Genomic DNA, 21,615 nt, shown 5'->3' with positions numbered 1-21,615 from the left:
TGCCCATTTGTTCATTTAGTATACACATATGAATCTTCGTTTGAAAAAAAACACTGTCTGGAGTTTAGATGTTTGGTAAATTGGTATATAGGATTACGTGGTGGACCTGTACAGAAGTTATATAAATCTTGCCCTTGAGGTCAAAATTGAACCCTCACAAGATGTCACTTGTTTCATATACGTAGACAACTACAGGAGCACACATTTTAGTCTTCTTACGAAAATATGGAACACTATAAGCATTCCCTGGTTGATTGGTACAAAGGTTACACGAGTCAAAAAAATAACCCAACAATTCATGTAACTTAGCTCGCATAGACATATAAGAATTCAGTAACCATGACTTAAAATCTTACCCTCTAAAACTACAGTCCCGAAAACAAAGATATTGAGCATCTTGCATTACCTTGTGGTCCTCCAAAGGAGTAATATAATTCACGTCCCGGTTGTCAAAATTGGTCCCGCCAGGAAGTCTTCTAGTTGATATAGACTTATATTTTTAAATATTTGTGTGTAAAACCACAATGTCTTAAGCTAAGATATTTGACATGTAGCTTGTCTTGTAAACTTCTACATATTAAGTTATTTTTATGCTCCCCGAAAAATTTCGGGGGAGCATATAGTCGCCGCCTTGTCCGTCCGTCCGTCCTGCTTTCCCGCCTTGTCCGTCCGTCCGTCCCCTTTTCTTGTCTGGGACATAACTTTGAAACAACAAGAGGTATCAATATGAAACTTTGTAGGTAGATAGATCTCATTGAGTATGTGTGCAGTGCACAAGAACCGTAACTCTGCCTTGTCTAATTTTTGAATTATTCCCCTTTGTTTATTTTTTCACTTTGAACTTTGTCCGGGACATAACTCTAAAAGTATAAGAGGTATCAACATGAAACTTTGTAGGTAGATAGTTCTCATTGAGTAGGTGTGCAGTGCACAAGAACCGTAACTCTGCTTTGCCTAATTTTTGAATTATTCCCCTTTGTTTATTTTACACTTTGAACTTTGTCCGGGACATAACTCTAAAAGTATAAGAGGTATCAACATGAAATTTTGTAGGTAGATAGATCTCATTGAGTAGGTGTGCAGTGCACAAGAACCGTAACTCTGCTTGTCTAATTTTTGAATTATCCCCTTTGTTTATTTTACACTTTGAACTTTGTCCGGGACAGAACTCTATAAGTATAAGAGGTATCAACATGAAACTTTGTAGGTAGATAGATCTCATTGAGTAGGTGTGCAGTGCACAAGAACCGTAACTCTGCCTTGCCTAATTTTTGAATTGTCCCCCTTTGTTTATTTTACACTTTGAAATTTGGTCCGGGACGTAACTCTAAAAGAATAAGAGGTATCAACATGAAACTTTGTTGGTAGGTAGATCTCATTGAGTAGGTGTGCAGTGCACAAGAACCGTAACTCTGTCTTGCCTAATTTTTGAATTATCCCCCTTTGTTTATTTTAAACTTTGAAATTTGTCCAGGACATAACTCTAAAACTATAATAGGTATCAACATGAAACTTTGTAGGTAGATAGATCTCATTGAGTAGGTGTGCAGTGCACAAGAACCGTAACTCTGCCTTGCCTAATTTTTTGAATTATCCCCCTTTGTTTTATTTTTACACTTTGGACTTTGTCCGGGACATAACTCTAAATGTATAAGAGATATCAACATGAAACTTTGCAGGTAGATAGATCTCATTGAGTAAGTTTGCAGTGCACAAGAACTGTAACACTGTCTTGCCTACTTTTGGAGTTATTGCCCTTTGTTCATTTTGACACTTTGAACTTTATCCGGGACATTACTCTTAAATTATAATCTCATGGAATAGAAGTGCAGTGCAAAAAAACATAACTCTGCTTTGCCTAATTTTGGAGTTTTTGCCCTTTGTATAGGAATATGTTTAAATGTTAGCATTGAAAGCTGTGTTTCACCCTATAGGGATCCTCTCCGCGAGAGTATCAAAGATATGAAACATGTCTAAACGGAACATGTTATGATAGAAGTTAGAAGCATTAACTGTTTACCCAATGATCAGTTGGTTCTCGGTCATCGTTGATATTCATCAGTCATGAGAAAGTACTGCTGAAAATACACGACTATGGAATCAGAGGTCAAACTTGAATATGGGTCAAACGTTTCCTAGATAACAGGCTGCAGTCTGTTGTGCTAAATGGCAGCTGCTCTAATCCTATCCCAGTATCCCCAGGTGTCCCCCAAGGCTCAGTTATAGGACCCTCCTGTTTCTCGTCTGTTTAAATGCCCTCCCACAAAACATTAATTCCCTGGTCACGATACTGCAATAAAGATTGCTCTGACATGTGCAAACCAATCAGTCACCCTTCAAAATGACCTAAATCGGTTAGAAAAGTGGGAGTGGGATATATGGAATTTAACCCCTCCAAGTGTCAAGTTATTCACGTCCCAAAAATGAACATCCTATCCCAACACAATAAGTATTACCTTGGAGTCCAATTAGAATCGGTAGCCTACATAAGCAAACCTTACATGGGACGCCCACATAAACAGGATATCCAAGAAAGCAAACCTAACCTTAGGACTCCTACGCAGAAACATAAAGAATAAATCCCAATCCATTAAGACCATTGCTTACCAGACGTTAGTCAGACCCCAGCTTGAAATATTTAAAGTATGGTCTCCCTACACCAAAATACAAATAGTTCAAAGTGAAACTGTCCAAAGAAGAGCAGCCCGATGGATCAAAGAAACCACCTACCCACTGCAGTTACCCTACTCCTATCCAAGAGCAGTTCAGTGCAGCCATAGCTTTCTTTGAACATGTCTCATTCTAGTTTTCCAGCCCCCCTGTTTTAAACAGTCTTAATATTCTTCTTTTATTCCTTTTTTTTAAACAACTCTTTAACTTCCTTGCGATTATGACGCGCTGACATGTCTACGTTCCCGCAAGGGGTTTGACATTAATGGAAGACAGATCTGGATTGGAACATGACATTTATATTTTCTTGGTCTTCCTGTATAAACAGATACATGACCTTATTACATGTATGCAATCTGTTATTAAAAATCTATGTTCTTCAATCTAAGAAATCCTATCGCTAAAGAATTTATATATTTTAATGTTTCGCACTTGTTGCTATTATTTATAAAAACTGACAAAAAATGCGATTTTTTTTGCATTATTAGGACCTCTTTAATATGTATCGAAGGGCCATCATGTTCAGTACACTCATAAATATATAAAATTATATAAATATTTTCTATCAAAAATTTTATCAAATACTAGTATACAAATAGAATTTATGCTTCAGAGTGGATTACTGATTGATATTAAATAGAATTAGTATATTCATACTTGCGAGAGAATAAAGACGAAGCGACTTGGAGGATAGTTTGCCGGAATTTGGAAGAAAGGAAATGTTGGTTTAACCAAAATACAAATAGATCAAATTGAAATGTTAACAAGAGCTGTCAGAGGTCAGCGACGTTCGACTTTCCGAAAAAGTTGTTACAAGGGTGTATAATGCTTACCTATATGAATACATAAAATTGTCCGAAAAGGTACAAAGGCTTGTTACTAAGAGTTTTATCGAGTAAATCACTGCTTGATTATTATGAATGCATAAGATTGTCACAAAAAAAAGCACAAACCCGTCAGTAGTTATAGAGATACCAGCTTACACCAAGATTTTCTAACTTGAAAAAGGGGCATAAATATGCAAAAAAGCAAACCAGTCATGGGACTTGTGCTAATCATGTAAGATAATCACAGAGAACAAGTTTGTGAAGTTTCAATCCATTGCCTTCAGTAGTTATGGAGATACCAGCTTACCTGCAAAAACTTATCCAAGAATTTATAAGTCGAAAAGGGGGCATAAATATGCAGACAAGCAAATCAGAGTTATGGGACTTGTGCCAATCATGATAGATTATCATAGAAAACAAGGTTGTGGAGTTTCAATCCATTCCCTTCAGTAGTTATGGAGACACCAGCTTACACGCAAAAACTTAACCACAGGGACGCCGACAAATGGTTGACTGACTGCATTAGCTCGATTATTCTGCGAATAGTCGAGCTAAAACCCAATGTAAAACTTTCTTTTGAATTCCTTTTAAACAACTAACAACACTATTTGACATACTATAACAGTTCAAATACGACCATATTTAAATTGTTTCATTCCTATCAGACGCGGAGATCAAGTATGATTTTCCCGCGTCTAATTAACAAAAATAAACACTAAACGTTACAAATAAATCAGCCCGAATGTCTAGCACAGACACTTGGGGTTATGTGCGTGGCACCCTTCTTGATCCGCACTTGTATGCACCATTTGCAAACCGAACGTCAAAATATTTTTGCATATTATTACGACCTGGTCAAATGCCTTGAAAATAAAACTTGTTTTCCAATATTTTGACAACGTTTAAAAGATTCCATAAAATATCATAATTTCAGGAAATTGAAGCGTTGGTAAAAAAAATGATTTTTTTTAAAACGTTATGAAATTCTGTTCAAACTTGTCCACGTGTTAGACAATTAACAGTCTCATACTTATATATGCAAAAGAATTAAAACTAGTTCTTGTAATAAATAATACTTTAGTTTTTAATATTTAGGGGCGGGGAAGGGCGGGGGTCTACACTCCAAGTGTCTGAATTTATAGTGCACATAAGATTGTATATATTAACTGATTGATGGATAATTTTCTAATTAAAAACTTAAATCTTATTGAGTTTGGGTTTATTTTTTCCGTTTTAAAAACGCGTGTTGAAATACATATGTAGCATGTATAGCAACTTTAATACGCTTGTCACCTCAAACAATCAGTAGCCTTCGGAAAATGGCCCATTCTTCTGCTTTGAATTAACTGACGCAGACGTACAAAGACAATTGCTATTTTGTGGAAATCTCTAAGAAAGAGGTAATATTTTTATATATTTTGTTGAAATACAACTGTTTCCCTTACCCCACCACTTATAACATAGTGCCAAATGCTATGCAATATAATCAAAGTGCTGAAAGCACTGGGTGCTACGGACATGAAAAGGGAATTCAAAAAGGATCAAACATCAGTCTACCAAGAAATATATAAATTCAAAAACTAGGGCAGCAAAATTCTATGCCAGAATTTTACGCGGCTTGGGTAGAGACCAAGAGACATGTATCATGTGAATATTTTCTGCTTTCTTTAAAAAAAAATGATGTTATTTAATTTAAGTTTCAAATGAATACCAGAGGCTATTTTGTTTAAGTTTAAAATGAACGCCACCAGTATATACATGTCCGTCTGGAGATTGATGCTTCTTCAAGAATATTAACTTCACAAAAGGCCATTTTACTCAGTAAATCTATGTTAGGTTCATGTGGTTCAGAGAATAACGTTCATTTCTGGTCCCGAAAAACCTATACCTTTAAATTTAGTTTTAAATTAATTTCTTCAAGTTATGGAAAATAATGTTACATACTTAGCATAAACCCATTACTACATTTTCATTTTTAAAAGTTTTTCGTTTTGTTTTTCATGTGTTATTGACTGGAGAGCCCCGGAACGTTATTTCGAGGGTCTCGTGTTTGAGTGCCAGTCAGGATCCGCTTTTTTCTTACCCTGTGACTTTTTGAGCCCAACGGGGCACCGTGAATGCATGTAGCTCAGAGTTTAATTCGCATTTGTCTGTAACTCTGTGAATTTCAGTATAGCAGAGGATGTGAATTTCAGTATAGCAGTAGAGTATGTCACGGTTCAGAACTGTTCAATATTTAGAGGAGAAGATGTGTAAGCGGCCGGATAGCTCAGTCCCTGGTTCGAGTTTCGGTCAGCATATGACATATTTTTATACACAAAATTAAAATTTGAATCATCAGCGGATTTCATAATTGAAATAAAACTTTTTCAGTATAAGAATATTTTGATTATCTGTGCAAAGTTAAATGTCAAAGGTGATTTTACTATCAATATATTATTTATTATGTTCTTAACTAGATTTAAAAAAAAACTGCGACAATTTTCATTTTTGAAACTGAAAATTTCTAAATCAAAAACTGTTTCCAAGATATCTGTCAAAACATATTTAATTATAACCAGGGTGCAAATATTTAATTTACATAGTACGGATATGTTTCCTTATTTAAACTTTGAAGTCATAAACGCTGTTAAAGTCATTAATTATGCAGAAACACGAGTGATGAAGATGAAGATAATTTCCAAGAATAATTTGACATCATCTATCAACAATACATGTACATACACCACGGTGATTTCCGTCTGTTTCTAGCTTGAACACCTTCAAATTACATTGTTGGATCTGGAGGCAGGGTACTGCAGATAGAACTTACTTGTTTCTTGTTTTAAATGACGAATTCTGCCAGATAAAAAATAACAACACGACGCTGCAAAAACATTGGAAAATTATACGACATATATGTCAGTTTCATTTTAATATGTCAGTTTAGAGTCTTTATAATAGCTGGAACAAAATCAGACAGGTTAATCTTACAAATATTGACGTCAGAATTTCAATGTTTTACTTCTTTGATAAAGGAAAACGTTTCACATAGAGACCAAGTTATGGGCTCCAATTTAATTCCTTATTTCTTATATGATTAACAGCGAAAATTACCGTTGATACATTCAACAAAAAATGCACAAATTTACTTAATTGGAAAAAAAACGACACTCGTTATACCCTGCTGCGTTTATGATCCATATCCGTCCTTAATCAGTGTTGACTTCGATTATCGCAATAAAGCACGTGGCTATTTCATAATTCATAAGATTTCTTTTCCATATTCAAGCAAATAATGTGTACAAAAACGCAACCCTTTATGTTTCCTGGAAAAAAAAATGATTAAAACAAAAGATTAAATAAATAAATAAATAAATGATTAAATAAATAAATGATTAAATAAATAAATAAATAAATGAATGAATGAATGAATGAATGAATGAATGAATGAATGAATGAATGAATGAATGAATGAATGAAATATCATTGTTGTTTTTTTTAACATTTGCAAGTATTATATTATTTGTAAGAGATATATAAACATAAAATTTATATACTGTGTGGACATATCAATAACTATAACAGCATTTCTTTAATCCACGAATCACGAAATAAACAACAAATAATTTTATATATACGGTATACGAAAGACCGGTGGGAACATTTACGAAAGTCCGGTGGGGACATTTCAACTTCACAATCGCGAATTCCAAATTCCATCTACATGATTTCACAAATTTAACTTTCACGATTTCAACTTTACAGATTCACGATTTTTATTTAATAAATTGCTACACGTTTTGAACATCACGATTTCAACTTTATCAGTTCCTCTTGTTTTGAATATCATTTTGAAATATCGTAAATATAATGATAAAGATATTTTAAAGAATTAACATGAGTTACCATAAACGCAGAATACAGAAAAGTACTATCTAATCTTCAATCGCAGTTGTTTATATTTTTATGGTGGAATTTACTTTGAACAATAGAGTACTTAATACATGAAATAAACTGAAATTTTAATTGTAAAATACGTGTCTGCAGGTGTAAAACAGATCGAATATGGGCTAAAAAGAAAAGCGAACCAAGCGATATTGAGCTAGAATACCGCGTTGCGTTGTTTTCAATATGCTTTGTCTTTTTCTTTTTGTCTGAATGCTACAGACATTGTGGCCGTATGGATGTTTTGCACGTTCTGTGCACTGACCATATTATCAGTATGCAATTGACGTGTTACTACATCCAGGAAATATTACATTGAGTTAAGGATCCTGTTACACAAATTTTAATGGTTTTGTATTATAAATATGATGTTCAAATAAATATTTGTCAATATTGTAAGTTCCAAAAAGCATTTTTATTGAGATATTACCGATTTTAACATTTAATATAAATAAAGAAAGGTATTTAGAAATTCATTTTCTATAAAATCCAATTCAAATTTGTCTGAAAGAAATGAATGCATACATTTTGATAATTACATATAATTTGTACAAATATTTGCATGACATTTTTTACATATTCTTCGATGTTAGAAAATTGATTTAGAAGCATAATTATATAATATTTAAGATTTCATTTAAGTATGTAGCCGTCCGGTTAGGTCAATAGGTACAGCGTTGGACTGTGAATCGGGCGACCCGGGTTCAATTCCCGGACGGCGCAGGTCACTGTCGTTGTGATTGATCATGAAATCCTTTCTACGGTCATTCCCACTGTACCTCTGCTCTGACAGGTACAGAAGTTTCAGGTCCTTGCGAAAGTGAAGGCAACTACTACTTGTAAACTGCTTGACAGCCTGTCCAAGAAAGATGCGGTGGTTGAACTGTGCTCTGGTGAATTCAATGTGGCTTACTGTCGTGATCCGGAGTGAAAACTACCAACACCACCAGTAGTAAAATACAGACTTCGTACATCAAAATTCCCGTTTGTTACGACTGTTCGGATCACCGTATACTAGTTATATACAGGCTGACATAATATACGGTCCCGTACATCTTCGCATTTCAAGTTTCTCGTATCCTTACCCGTATTTTAATGATATACGGAATTCCGTACACTTCCATACATCCATATTTTTTTCGCAGTGAAAGGCGAGCATATTGTGTTATTCAACGAGTTCAATAAATTTAGTACGAAATCTACACTCATTTAACATCCTCTAGATACAATAGGGTCAAAATATTCTAATGAAACTACAAAGAAATGTTAACCACTCTGAGAAACAGTGTCGAGCGCATGAACCAGATCTCTAGCTTAGAGGTCAAGGTCACGAGTGTAAGACGAGCGTTGCGTGCATAATTAAGGTCCATGTAGCCAAGGTTAAGGTCACATATAAGGGTAAAATTTCAGATAAAAATATGAAAATGTGTATTTTTACCATTTAATCATTATTTATTGAAATATTGAAACAGAAATGGTCATTATCATGACTACGGGTATAAAACATGTAATTGAGTTTAATATATGCAAGGTCAAGGTCACTAAAGATGATACAATATAGAGATTTTGTCAAGACACATATTGAGGGATTTTAATTAAACTTCATAAAAATGTTCGTCACTATAAGAAGCAATTTCAGGCGCATAAAAAAGGTTTCTATGTCAAGGTCACACTTAGAGACCATTGAACACGTTTGTCCGGGGCAAAGTTTCTACATGCATAGAGGGATTTCAAAATAACTTAGCACAAATGTTAACCGTGAGTGTCACGAGCAAAATTCAAATGCCTGTGGCCAAGGTCTAGGTCACATATAGGGGTCAAGGTAAAAAAATATTAAATATGTATTCGGACCATTTATTAATCATTTATTGAGGGATTGAAACACAACTGGTCATTATAATGACTACCATTGTGGAGCAATGTCTTAAGTGCATAATCCAGGTCTCTCCTAACAAAGTCAAGGTCACAAAAAAAGGTCACATTTGTGTGCGGAGATCCTTTTGTCATCATTTATTGATTGATTGTAACAAAAAATGACAACTTTTATGACTAAAAGTGTGAAAAAATTATGATAAAATATCCAGATATTGTCCGGATATTGCCAAGATCGAGCATATCTCCTATATGCATATCTAAAATGCCCCCATCTCTGACAAAATCTTTTGTGACGGGTGTATTTTGCGACAATGATTCTCAAATCTGAAACGTCTTGAAGCCTCGGATTTCAATTAAAAGGAAATGCTAAAGCTGCACATAGACAGGTCAACAAGATAATTCCAATTTTATGATATAGCAACTGCCTATGTAAAGTTTAGAAACTTTTGAAAAATCTCAGAGGAAACATGAACTTCTAATTGCAACTAAGACTTAGAGTACGTTTTAAACTCACATTTTATAGAGAAATAATTCAAAGACAATGTCCTCTTTTGCAAAACATTTTTTTTTAATATTACATGTCGTAACAAGTGCTTATTTGTATGTTTTTTTTAAATTTTAATTGTATTTCATTACTTGCATGTTTGTTTTATTTCAGAACTGGTTTTCTGATATATTGCTGCAATGCTAAACAGAACAATGAAATATACATGCATTTACATTTTTGAAACCATGTCAGTGTACTTACATTTATTTAAAAACATAATTCACACGAGCCTTTGCATACAAATTAAAACATCTAATCTAAAACAGGAAATTTACAACTTGGTATACGGATTTTTTTTACTTAATGCTTTTATGTATTTGTATTCAATCCAAAACAGGGCTAGCTTTCTGTTTTAATTTGTCAAACATGAACTTTCGTATGAGGAATGTAATCCATCCACAAAATGTAACAACATTTTCTATCTTAACGATGAATATAGAAAAGTTGAGAAATATTTTAATGTACCCAGTGTAATCAATGCTGACTTGTTTTTCTAACAAGACAAGACATGCTGAAATTTGAACAATTTAATGTATGTTTAGGTTGTCATTTACCTCTGATTTATTGCATAAAATATGTACTGAAAACTAAGAATTATCATTACTCATGGACTGATTAAGTCATCAGTGGCTTAGGTTTATTAGAGAAACTAATTGTATACCATGTCACTCATTTGCGAATAAAGGTATTATCTCGTAATATGACTATTTGATGCTTTATCAATAGCCACCTACTGGCGGGGGCAACGCTTGGCCTTTAACGTTTACTAAATGGGTTAAACAAGTCAATAACAATCAATAAATTCTATCTTTTTATTTCAATAGGTTTGTTTTGTCAGAGTATGAATTACTTCCGTTAAGTAAAAATAAGCGAAATTCAATCACATACGTTCAAGGCCATTTAAAAATCAAGGTCAAAATTTTTCGACATGTCTGTTTGGTCGAAAGTGTTTTTTTTGTTCACCTTGTATTTAATCCGTATATAGATAACAAAACTATGAAAAGAAAAATTTAATACTTTTACCTTGACGATCAAGGTCATATAAAGCTTAAAGTCAAAATCAGTTCATCGTTTTACGAGGTATGCTCTTAAAGGTCATTTTGTCCAAGTATAAAGATAATCTTTTGATTAATTAAGTTATAACCAGCTATTGTACTTATCAGTTAAAAGTCAATAATTTAACTTCAAGGTCAAGGTCATGATGGTATGCATACATGTATTACCTTGAAGAATGAAGTATCTTTATATGAAGTCAATCCATTCATTTTTATCCAAGTTATAGCTACTTATAGCAGAAATCAAGCAAAATATAGATATTTAACCTTCAAGGTCAAGGTCATTTATGAAGATCAAGATTATTCCAATCTACTTAAAGGTTGTGACCCAAGGGTTGTTGTGGTCAAGTATGAAGACATATAGTTGTAATCAACAGTATAGTTTGGGTGACTGCATCGGCAACGCCGATATGACATTAACAATATCTCTATTTTTCTCGAAACAAAGTCGACTTAAAATGGTATTTTAAGTTTTATGCAGTTGGTGTTTTCCTTGTTCAATCATTGAACCAAGCTTAAAATTTAACTTTTAAATACGATAATTATTTCGCATGTTTTCATAGAATAGAAATATAGAAACAACTATTTTATGTCGTAGTTACAGACGAGCGTTCTAGATGGAAGCTGTCTTCAACCCATTTGCAATAATCCTTTTCGTGCTTCGGTAATGGTTCACCTAGTATTCCAAGGACTACATCTAGACAGACTTTACGCTTTAACAGTATGGTATGTTTGGACTTATGTGAGTAACTGTGCTCTCGTCCATACTCTAGCAGACGTAAGTGTGGTAACAAGTAAGGTTTTAGAGACCATGACTTTGACAATTCAGCTAGTTTTTTGTATATTAAGGTAGTTATATCCAAAGGAGTTGTTGTTTCCGAAATGTCTAATCCCAAGTCTTCAGCCACAAAAAATGTGCAATTCTTCAGCCAGTAACTTTTTATGTCATTGGATGGATACACTCTCTGATTTTTGGCCTTTTCAAAGTTTCTGTAAACCTTTGGCAATAGAGGCCTGTCGATGTGGACAGAGGGACAAATATCAGCACTTTTTGCAATCTTTGCAAGTGCATACGCACGGCGATAAATCTCCGGTAGAGATTTCATCAGAGAAATTTCAGCAGGTGCAACTGAAACGCGTAGCATATTATTTCCGTGAGTATCCTGAGTAGTGTTTTGCGTGTTACCAACGCTGTCATTTATGATGTCATTCATGTAATACCACTCATAGTTAAAATCATTGTTCTTGGTTTGTAGTAGTAAGAAGCATCCCTCATCTTTTACGCGGTCAGAGACAAGTCTCATACTCTCTGGACAGGCTTTCTCCGGCCACCATCCTCGCCTGTAGACAGCAGGTACAAGATCTATGCTCAGAGCTATCTGTTTATACTTTGATCCTATCCAGTACATTTGAAAGTTGAACACCGGTTTTCCTGAAATAACGTGTAGTTTATCCTCGTACCTATAATAAAGATTTCCCTTTTCCCACAATTGTCTCTCGTTCAGGGCTCTCTTAATGTATCTGAAGAGGTATTTCAGAAAAGGAAGAGATTGGAAGTAGCCTTCTGAATCAGAAAATGATAAGAAACCTTCTGGAACTGGATAATCTTTGAACTGCAAAAGAGCATATACTTGATTATATGGCTCTGGTGATTTGATCACACAATATCTGCCGATTGTTTCGAGGCATAAAACGAAGTCGAATTCATCAGGGCGGCCAACCTTCGTACCTTCCACTGTACTTCCTGTAGGAAATACGGTCATTCTAAATCTAGAATCGTACTCGTTGACATATTGACAGATTTGTTCGATATGATGTCGAACTGCTGCAATTACGTCGTTGTCCTCTGCATGCTCTTCAGACGGCCTAGCAAGTGTACATGTCCGTCTGGCTTTAAGCAAATAATCGCTATATTGTTGAAAATCTTTCGGAAAATTATGCAAGTGTTCCCTTAAATTTGGATTTTCTAACAATGTTGATAAGGTTATTTCTTCTGAGGCTTTATAAAGTGGAAACCTCTCCTTATTTTCTCTTACATATAAGTATTTAGCATCGAAAATAAGTTTCATGCATTTGAAATTTCCATGGCGCTTTGCGGTTTCTATGGGTGTATCATTCATGCTATCAACTACATCTACGTTTGCACCGTATTCCAAAAGCAACTCGACTTGCTCTTCATAACCATTGTAGGCAGCAAAATGCAAAGCTGTAGATCCATAAATATCTTGAGAATCCATATCAACACCTTGATTATTTAACATTTTCTCTATTAATTTTGGCATTGGATGTAGATTTATAATACATTGAAATGGCATTCTCCCCCATCTGTTCCTTTTCATAAAATCACAATTGTGCAGTTTAAGTATTTCAAACACTTCGTCCATATGCAATTCAGAAATAGCTGCCTCACCAAAAACGTTCCTTGCATTAACGTCAAGATTATGTTTGAGCAAAGAGCAAAGTTTTGCAAAAAAACTGGCTCGAAACTTCCACAAGTCTATGGAGTATTTGTTTCCTAAATATCCGTGCATTAAAGAAGCTTTATTAATTGAGTGAAAATCGTTTTTCAGGCAATCTGTTTTTTTCTTCAAAAAAGTACTTTTGATTTCATATACAAAGCAAAGCCAGGTGGACCCAGGACGTTCTCTCTGTTGAACATGTTTGTTAAAACTGTTTCAATTTGTGTATTTGCCCGAGCGTTTGGTAAATATCCTCCTAATACTTTCAACCCGTCGCTTATGTTACTAAATATAACTTAAAGGACAATGAAAACGCACGCCCAGCACTTGCATATAATCTACATGAATACAAAACACTAACGACTCATTAGATATACTATCTAACTTCATACAAAAAGCAAATGCCACACCAGTAAATCGAAAAACTTTTGTTGAAAATCCCAAAATCACACTTTTATCATCAATGTAATGCAAGCTTAACAAAGGCAAAAAACCCAAAATGAAAATCCCAAACAAAATCACTCATAAATTAATATTCGTAATGTCACCATCGGGATATTTAGAAACGACAATGTCCTACGTCAGCGTCTCTTACAGATGTACATCGTCGCCTCATAGACTTTACGGTGCGGATAGTCGCCTGTGGAATCTGACGCCATTCGGCCTGTAGTGTAGTGGTGAAGCTGGTGAAGCCGAGAAATTGTAGACCGATGGACAGCAAAACGGTTTGCGCTTTGATAATACAAAATTTGATTGTAAGATAGACCATACTGAATCTGTCCTAACTCTACCAAGCCGTTAATTCTTTGTTGAACCATTGCATACAATTTGCTAGCAAATCTTCAGTATTGTTTGAAATTAAGCACCTTTAATAGAGGAAAAAAGTGTGTATATGCATTTTTCAATGTAAGCTTTTACGATTTCTAAAAATTACAATTGGCATAGTTTAATATTCATTTTCATTAAAAAATTTAATTGCCAATTTGTGTCTAACATTTCTAGAAAGGTGTGAAAAACAGGTTAATAATTAACAGTTTAAAAAAAATAAATAATTTCATTTCATAATGTAACCATGAATTGATTAAATCTGTTATCTGTTGTGATCTTATCACAATTAGCCAAAAGTGTTACTTTTGATTTTTCGGGTACTGTCTTTATCATTCAATAACTTCATTAAAATGCAATCATTTTTCATAACTTTGGTATCTAAATGACCGAAATGCATTCGGTTTTATGAAACTGTGAAAAAATATTTAAAAGAAATATATTTTCCTTGTTAAAATGCAATTATCCCGGCCGTGCGTTTTCATTGTCCTTAAGTATAGAATATGAAGAAAGTTCTCCTCTGACGCGTTCGTCGCTGACCATTCGATTGCAGGATAATGTAGAAGAATGTACACGACAAATCTTTCTGCACAGAGTTTAGATGCAGCAAGATGAAGGATGTTTTGCCCATTATTTGTTCTCGCATTAATGTCTGCATTTGCGTCAACAAGAAGCTGAATTCCTTCTTTCCAGCTGTCACTGATTTCATCAGTATCATAGAAGCTCTCATCCATCTCTTCTTCTGAAAATACGAGCACATGTAGAGGATTATAACCATTTGCATCTTTGATGTTGACATCTATTTCTCTTGATTTGAGTAGACATTTTATTAAGGATATGTTTCGTACACGGGTGGCAAGATGCAGTGGTGTCTGTCCCCAATAATCACGTGCATTTACATCTACTTTTTGGTGACAAAGAATCATGCGAGCGATGTTTTCGTCCTCTAATGATCTTACTACCACATGAAGAAGTGTATCTTTGTGTTCTTTGTTCTTTTGAATTAACAAGTTCGGGTTCTTTTTTAAGAGGCTTTCACATTGGTCGACATGCCCATTTTGAGCATACCTTATAAATGTGGCAATGTCATTCCTCTCATTTTCATCTGCCATTTTATGTTAATCTGTCTAATGGATATGAAAGAACAAATATTTTAAACGTCTTAAACGACATACATTCTCAATATACTTCCTTACGTTGAGTATCGAGAAGGTAGCACTGACATCGAAGATCGGAATTCAGTTTATAGATAGCTCGAAGATCGAAATTCAAAGTAAGCCAAAGTTGAATTTCGAGCCAGCTCGAAGATCGAATTTCAAAATCAGAATTTCGAGCTGGAGTTGTATTTCGAGCAAGCTCGAAGATCGAAATTAAAAATTTTCAAAACCCAAATTTCGAGCTGAAGTTGAATTTCGAGCCAGCTCGAAGATCGAAATTCAAAATTTTCAAAACCCGAATTTCGAGCTGGAGTTGAATTTCGAGCCAGCTCGAAGATCGAATTTCAAAACCAGAATTTCGAGCTGGAGTTGAATTTCGAGCATGCTCGAAGATCGAAATACAAATTTTCAGGGAGGTACACTTTGCAGACGACTTTGCAGACAAGTTAAACATAGAGGGATTTTGCCGACAAGTTTAATAAAGAAGGATTTTAGATTTTGCAGACAATATAGATTATATTGGGGGTGTTTAAACCCTTGTCAAAAGGTGTGAATGGGCAATTATGCTGTTGATCAGTTGGTAAGATGTGTAATGAAAAAGGAATAACAATGTGAAAATTAATAGCATTTTATTTAATATATCACATACAGTAGATCAATTAATATGATTATTATTTAAATAAAACAATATTCATAAAATAAGTATTTGCAAAATGGTTATGTTTCATCTTTCTTAATAATTACATGTATATACAATATAGACTATATCTAAAATAATTATTGAAAATAAGAAAAAACAAACAATAAGAATAATTTTCAATTTATAGAAAAAATTGTAAAAAATATTCCAATCTCATATTTTATATAATACACAATTAATTAAAGCTTGTACTAACGCATAAATTTTTCAAATTTGAAGTCTTTAATTAAAACATTTTAAACAATTCATTAAAATTACATTTATCTACTCAGTGAAAGACATGTTAATGTATATATCTATATTTATATAAAGACAGATGCAGGCAGACTTTGCAGACAAGTAAAACAGAGTAGGATTTTGGAGACAATATAGACAAAGAAGGAACTTGCAGACAATAAACATAAAGAAGGCCTTACACTTTGTAGACATTATAAATTGTATAGAGTGTTGAAACTTAATCAATTTATCTATAATAAGATTTAAGTTTTGATAAAATAAGTTTTTAAATTGTTATTTAGGTATAATATCATGTTATATACAACTCTATAAATTTGCTCATTTAATTTTTTCAAAGCTTTTTTTTTCAATCTTTAGCAATAGTTCTTTACATATTAAAAACATGAGAAAAAAAATAAAATGAGTCTGAGATGTATTAAAACATAACATAAGTAATTAATGAATAATACTGGGTAATATTACTACAAATATCATTGACATTCAAGATATTTTAACCAAGATATCACATAGATAAACAATTTGAATATACAACATGTATTGACACTTTGAAATAACAATAAACACTGATACAGATCATTTATTACTAATTGGTTCACACCTTTTAATCATTGAATGCCATTAACAATACACAGGACAAAGGGTCATACAAAAACTGAAATGCTATAAATCATTTTATTTTCTGTTCTATATCTAACTTGTCTGCAAAATCCTTCTTATTTTAACTTGTCTGCAAAATTCAAAATTAATTCTGTCTGCAAAATACAAATTTCTCTATTATTCCCCTATCATTTTATACTCTGTTCTATATCTAACTTGTCTACAAAATCCTTCTTATTTTAACTTGGCTGCAAAATTCAACATTAATTCTGTCTGCAAAATACAGATTTTTCTAATATTCCCCTATTATGTTTTATTCTGTTCTATATCTAGCTTGGCTGCAAAATCCTTCTTATTTTAACTTGTCTGCAAAATTCAACATTAATTCTGTCTGCAAAATACAGATTTTCCTTATGTTTCCCTATCATTTATATTCTGATCTATATCTAGCTTGTCTGCAAAATTCTTCTTATTATATTCTGATCTATATCTAGCTTGTCTGCAAAATTCTTCTTATTTTAACTTGTCTGCAAAATTCAACATTAATCCTGTCTGTAAAATACAGATTTTTCTAATATTCCCCTTTCATTTTATATTTTTTTCTATATCTAACTTGTCTGCAAAATCCTTCTTATTTTAACGTGTCTGCAAAATCCAACCTCTATCCTGTCTATACTTTATGTCTACTAGTAACTTAAAAAAGTTAATTAATATTGTTTGTTTGTTATAATCATTATATTCTGTCTCATGTTATTGCTTAGTTTTTATGCCCCACAAAGGGGGGAGCATATAGCGTTGCACTTGTCCGTCCGTACAAACTAGAGCTACATTATGCGGTTTGGTCTATTGTTCTCATAACAATAGATGTCTTTGATGTCATTCATTCCATTTCTCTTGTGGGGTTATTTTCTGCATTGTGGGGTTAAAAAGAACAAAATAAATAACAAAAGAAAACCCCATAATGTAGCTCTGGTAAGAATGTCTGTCCGTACGTCTGTCCGTCTGTACGTCTGTCCGTAGGTCTTTCCGTACGTCCCGAATTCTTGTGAACGCAACTTCTCTTTAACCGGAATGCAAATTTTGCTTAAACTTCCAGGGATGAACAATCTTAATGCGTAGATGGTAGTAGAGGAAGGAACTTTCGCTGCGACCAAATTTAACAGAATTGTGGCCCATTGTTGATTTTTTCACTATATACTATGTAAAAATTTTGTGAACGCAACTCCTCTTAAACTGGATGGCAGATTTTGCTTAAACTTCCAGGGATGAACAACCTTAATGTGTAGATGGTAGTTAAGGAAGGAATTTTTGCTGCGACCAAATTTAACAGAATTATGGCCTTTGTTAATTTTTTCACTATATACCATATAGACATTTTGTGAACGCAATTCCTCTTAAAACGGATGGCATATTTTGCTCTTTTACGACTTTAATCTTTATTTTCAAACTTTTATTTTTACTATTAAGCACTAAGAGTATTCAAGCATGATGTACATTTGACAGCCCTTGTATAAAATATCTTATTTTGAAATGAATCGACAACATTAATAATATACAGGACTCCTAAATTCCTTTGCAACTGCAGAATAAAAAGTTCCACATAAAACTCGTACATACAGATATGCATGCTCTTGTTTACGAGCACATCTGCACAGTGGGGGCATCCGTGTCATTTGGACACAGTTCTAGTTTTAAATCATATTCTTATATTAAAAAAAAAAGCATAAATTATTCTAAAAAGCAACAACTATTTTTCAGATAATAACGTTTTGCAAATAATTATAGATCTTTCTAGATGGCATTAAATCAATATAATTGCCCATTCACACCTTTTGACAAAGCATTAAACACCCCCTATATAATCTATATTGTCTGCAAAATCTAAAATCCTTCTTTATTTAACTTGTCTGCAAAATCTCTCTATGCAAAGTCGTCTGCAAAGTATACCGACCAAAATTTTCAAAACCCGAATTTCGAGCTGGAGCTGAATTTCGAGCCAGCTCGAAAATGGAAAGACAAAATTTTCAAATCCCGAATTTAAATCTGGAGTTGAATTTCGAGCCAGCTCGATGATCGAAATTCAAACTTTTCAAAACCCAAATTTCGAGCTGGAGTTGAATTTCGAACCAGCTCGAAGATCGAAATTTCTTGAATTTCGATCTTCGAGCTGGCTAGAAATTTAACTCCAGCTCGAAATTCAGCTTTGGTTTACGTTGAATTTCGATCTTCTAGCTGGCTCAAATTCAACTCCAGCTCGAAATTCGGGCTTTGAAAATTTTGAATTTCGATCTTCGAGCTAGCTCGAAATTCAACTACAGCTCGAAATTTGCGTTTTTGAAAATTTTGAATTCTGATCTTCGGGCTGGCTCGAATTCAACCTCAGCTCGAAATTCAGCTTTGGTTTACTTTGAATTTCGATCTTCGAGCTGGTTCGAAATTCAACTCCAGCTCGAAATTCGGGTTTTGAACATTTTGAATTTCGATCTTCGAGCTGGCTCGAAATTCAACTTCAGCACGAAATTCGGGTTCTTGAAAATTTTGAATTTCGATCTGCGAGCCGGCTCGAATTCAACTCTAGCTCGAAATTCGGGTTGTGAATATTGTGAATTTCGATCTTCGAGCTGGCTCGAAATTCAACTCCAGCTCGAAATTTGGGCTTTGAAAATTTTGAATTTCGATCTCCGAGCTGGCTCGAAATTCAACTCCAGCTCGAAATTCGGGTTTTGAACATTTTGAATTTCGATCTTCGAGCTGGCTCGAAATTCAACTTCAGCACGAAATTCGGGTTCTTGAAAATTTTGAATTTCGATCTGCGAGACGGCTCGAATTCAACTCCAGCTCGAAATTCGGGTTGTGAATATTGTGAATTTCGATCTTCGAGCTGGCTCGAAATTCAACTCCAGCTCGAAATTTGGGCTTTGAAAATTTTGAATTTCGATCTCCGAGCTGGCTCGAAATTCAACTCAAGCTCGAAATTCGGGTTTTGAAAATTTTGAATTTTGATCTTCGAGCTGATCCAGCTCGAAATTCAGCTTTGGTTTACTTTGAATTTCGATCTTCGAGCTCGCTCAAAATTCAACTCCAGCTCGAAATTCGGGTTTTGAAAATTTTGAATTCCGATCTTCGAGCTGGCTCGAAATTCAACTGCAGCTCGAAATTCGCGTTTTTGAAATTTTGAATTTCGATCTTCGAGCTGACTCGAAATTCAACTCAAGCTCGAAATTCAGGTTTGGATTACATTGAATTTCGATCTTCGAGCTCGCTCGAAATTCAACTCCAGCTCGAAATTCGGGTTTTGAAAATTTTGAAATTCGATCTTCGAGCTTGCTCCAAATTCAACTCCAGCTCGAAATTCGGGTTGTGTAGATTTTGAATTTCGATCTTCGAGCTGGCTCGAAATTCAACATAAGCACGAAATTCGGGTTCTTGTAAATTTTGAATTTCGATCTTCGAGCTCGCTCGAAATTCAACTCCAGCCCAAAATTCGGGTTGTGTAGATTTTGAATTTCGATCTTCGAGCTGGCTCGAAATTCATCTCCAGCTCAAAATTCGGGATTTGACAACTTTGTATTTCGATCCTCGAGCTGGCTCGAAATTCAAATCCAGCTCGAAATTTGGGTTCGAAAATCAACTCCAGCTCGAAATTCGGGTTCTTGAAAATTTTGAATTTCTATCTTCGAGCTGGCTCGAAATTCAACTCCAGCTCGATATTTACTTTAAACTGAATTTTTATCTTCGATGTCAGTGCTAACTTCTCGATACTCTTACGTTGTCAAGTTTCTAATTTTTAGATGAAAGAAATACAGTTGAAATATGAATTTCCGTCTAAGATAAAACAAAACATAAGTATTTTTTAAATTTGCCAATACATTTAACGGTATTTATGCATGTTAAAAGTTGAAAATCTACTTACAGGAATTAAGTCTTTCTAAAGAGATTAAAAAATAATTATTTCAACTACTCTCCTAAAACATTAACATACATGTTCACGGTCATAACATTTGCATTGATTCCACGAGATAACTGTAACCTTACACTTTCACTTGACACAGATAGAAACACGACTATCATAATATCTGTTATCATGTAGCGATTAGGACGGTTTGTTTCTGGTAGAACGTACTTTATAAATGTCAGCTTTAAATCAGATAACAAAGGTATATTTTTCTTTCTTTTCTTTTGACAGACATGATTTTCTATGATATATTGTGCAGCAATCGATTGTAGGATACAAAAAAACTAGCCCTATAACTGCATTCCATCGTCTTATCGACTTCTTCACAAGTTCCTTTAGCAAAACGCGCAGCGATTTTGAAGCGCTATATAAACCGTCGTAATTTACTACAAAAACACTTTTTTGAGTCAACAGATATACAGACAGTTAATTTAAACATTTTTGCATCAATGTGCAGCAAAATAAATAAATGACTCACCTTCGTATGTAAATAAATCCAATCCAATACAATCTATACCACTATCACCGCTATATACATTCGGCCATGTTACCTGTATACATGTGGTTAATACAAATTTCGGTTCACTGTAGACGAAATTAATTTCCCTGCGTATTTGTCTCTTGATAATTGGATTATAAAGCAATGTCCTAGTCGATTTTTTTTTTCATTTGTGTGTTTACTCAGACATTTAAGCATTGTGATAGGAATATTATAAATGTTATATTGTTTGAAATTTGCAAACAAAAGTTATTTATTTGGTTCTTTTTTTTTCCTTGAATTTGT

The 21,615-nt window shown here is 34.0% G+C and overlaps 2 protein-coding genes across 2 annotated transcripts; both read right to left on the bottom strand.

Annotated features, from left to right (window-relative positions):
• Positions 1-10,706: 10,706 nt before the first annotated feature.
• Positions 10,707-13,356, bottom strand: LOC132721673 (uncharacterized). The gene has a single exon (XM_060706014.1). The coding sequence runs from the start codon at positions 13,283-13,285 to the stop codon at positions 11,489-11,491; it is 1,797 nt and encodes a 598-aa protein (XP_060561997.1). The 5' UTR covers positions 13,286-13,356; the 3' UTR covers positions 10,707-11,488.
• A 905-nt stretch (positions 13,357-14,261) lies between these two features.
• LOC132721677 (putative ankyrin repeat protein RF_0381) lies at positions 14,262-21,392 on the bottom strand. Its single transcript, XM_060706025.1, has 3 exons — positions 21,310-21,392; positions 14,663-15,308; positions 14,262-14,283 (listed from the first exon to the last, which is right to left on the bottom strand). Exons 2-3 carry the CDS (start codon positions 15,295-15,297, stop codon positions 14,262-14,264), a joined length of 657 nt encoding a protein of 218 aa, XP_060562008.1. The 5' UTR covers positions 15,298-15,308; positions 21,310-21,392.
• Between the last annotated feature and the right edge of the window lie 223 nt (positions 21,393-21,615).

Source organism: Ruditapes philippinarum, unplaced genomic scaffold (genome assembly GCF_026571515.1).
Source record: "Ruditapes philippinarum isolate M1 unplaced genomic scaffold, ASM2657151v2 ctg3697_1_1_1_1, whole genome shotgun sequence".
Taxonomy (NCBI): domain Eukaryota; kingdom Metazoa; phylum Mollusca; class Bivalvia; order Venerida; family Veneridae; genus Ruditapes; species Ruditapes philippinarum.
Note: the sequence above shows the minus strand (reverse complement) of the source record. Positions and strands in the feature narration are given on the sequence as shown.

Bases quoted from the DNA above. Each gene is read 5' to 3' on its own strand.
- LOC132721673 (XM_060706014.1), bottom strand. From the start codon at position 13,285: ATGGACGAAGTGTTTGAAATACTTAAACTGCACAATTGTGATTTTATG.
- LOC132721677 (XM_060706025.1), bottom strand. From the start codon at position 15,297: ATGGCAGATGAAAATGAGAGGAATGACATTGCCACATTTATAAGGTAT. The intron at 14,284-14,662 runs GCACGGCCGGGA...TGTAATTTTTAG, and splicing joins TACTTAAGGACAATGAAAAC to AAATCGTAAAAGCTTACATT.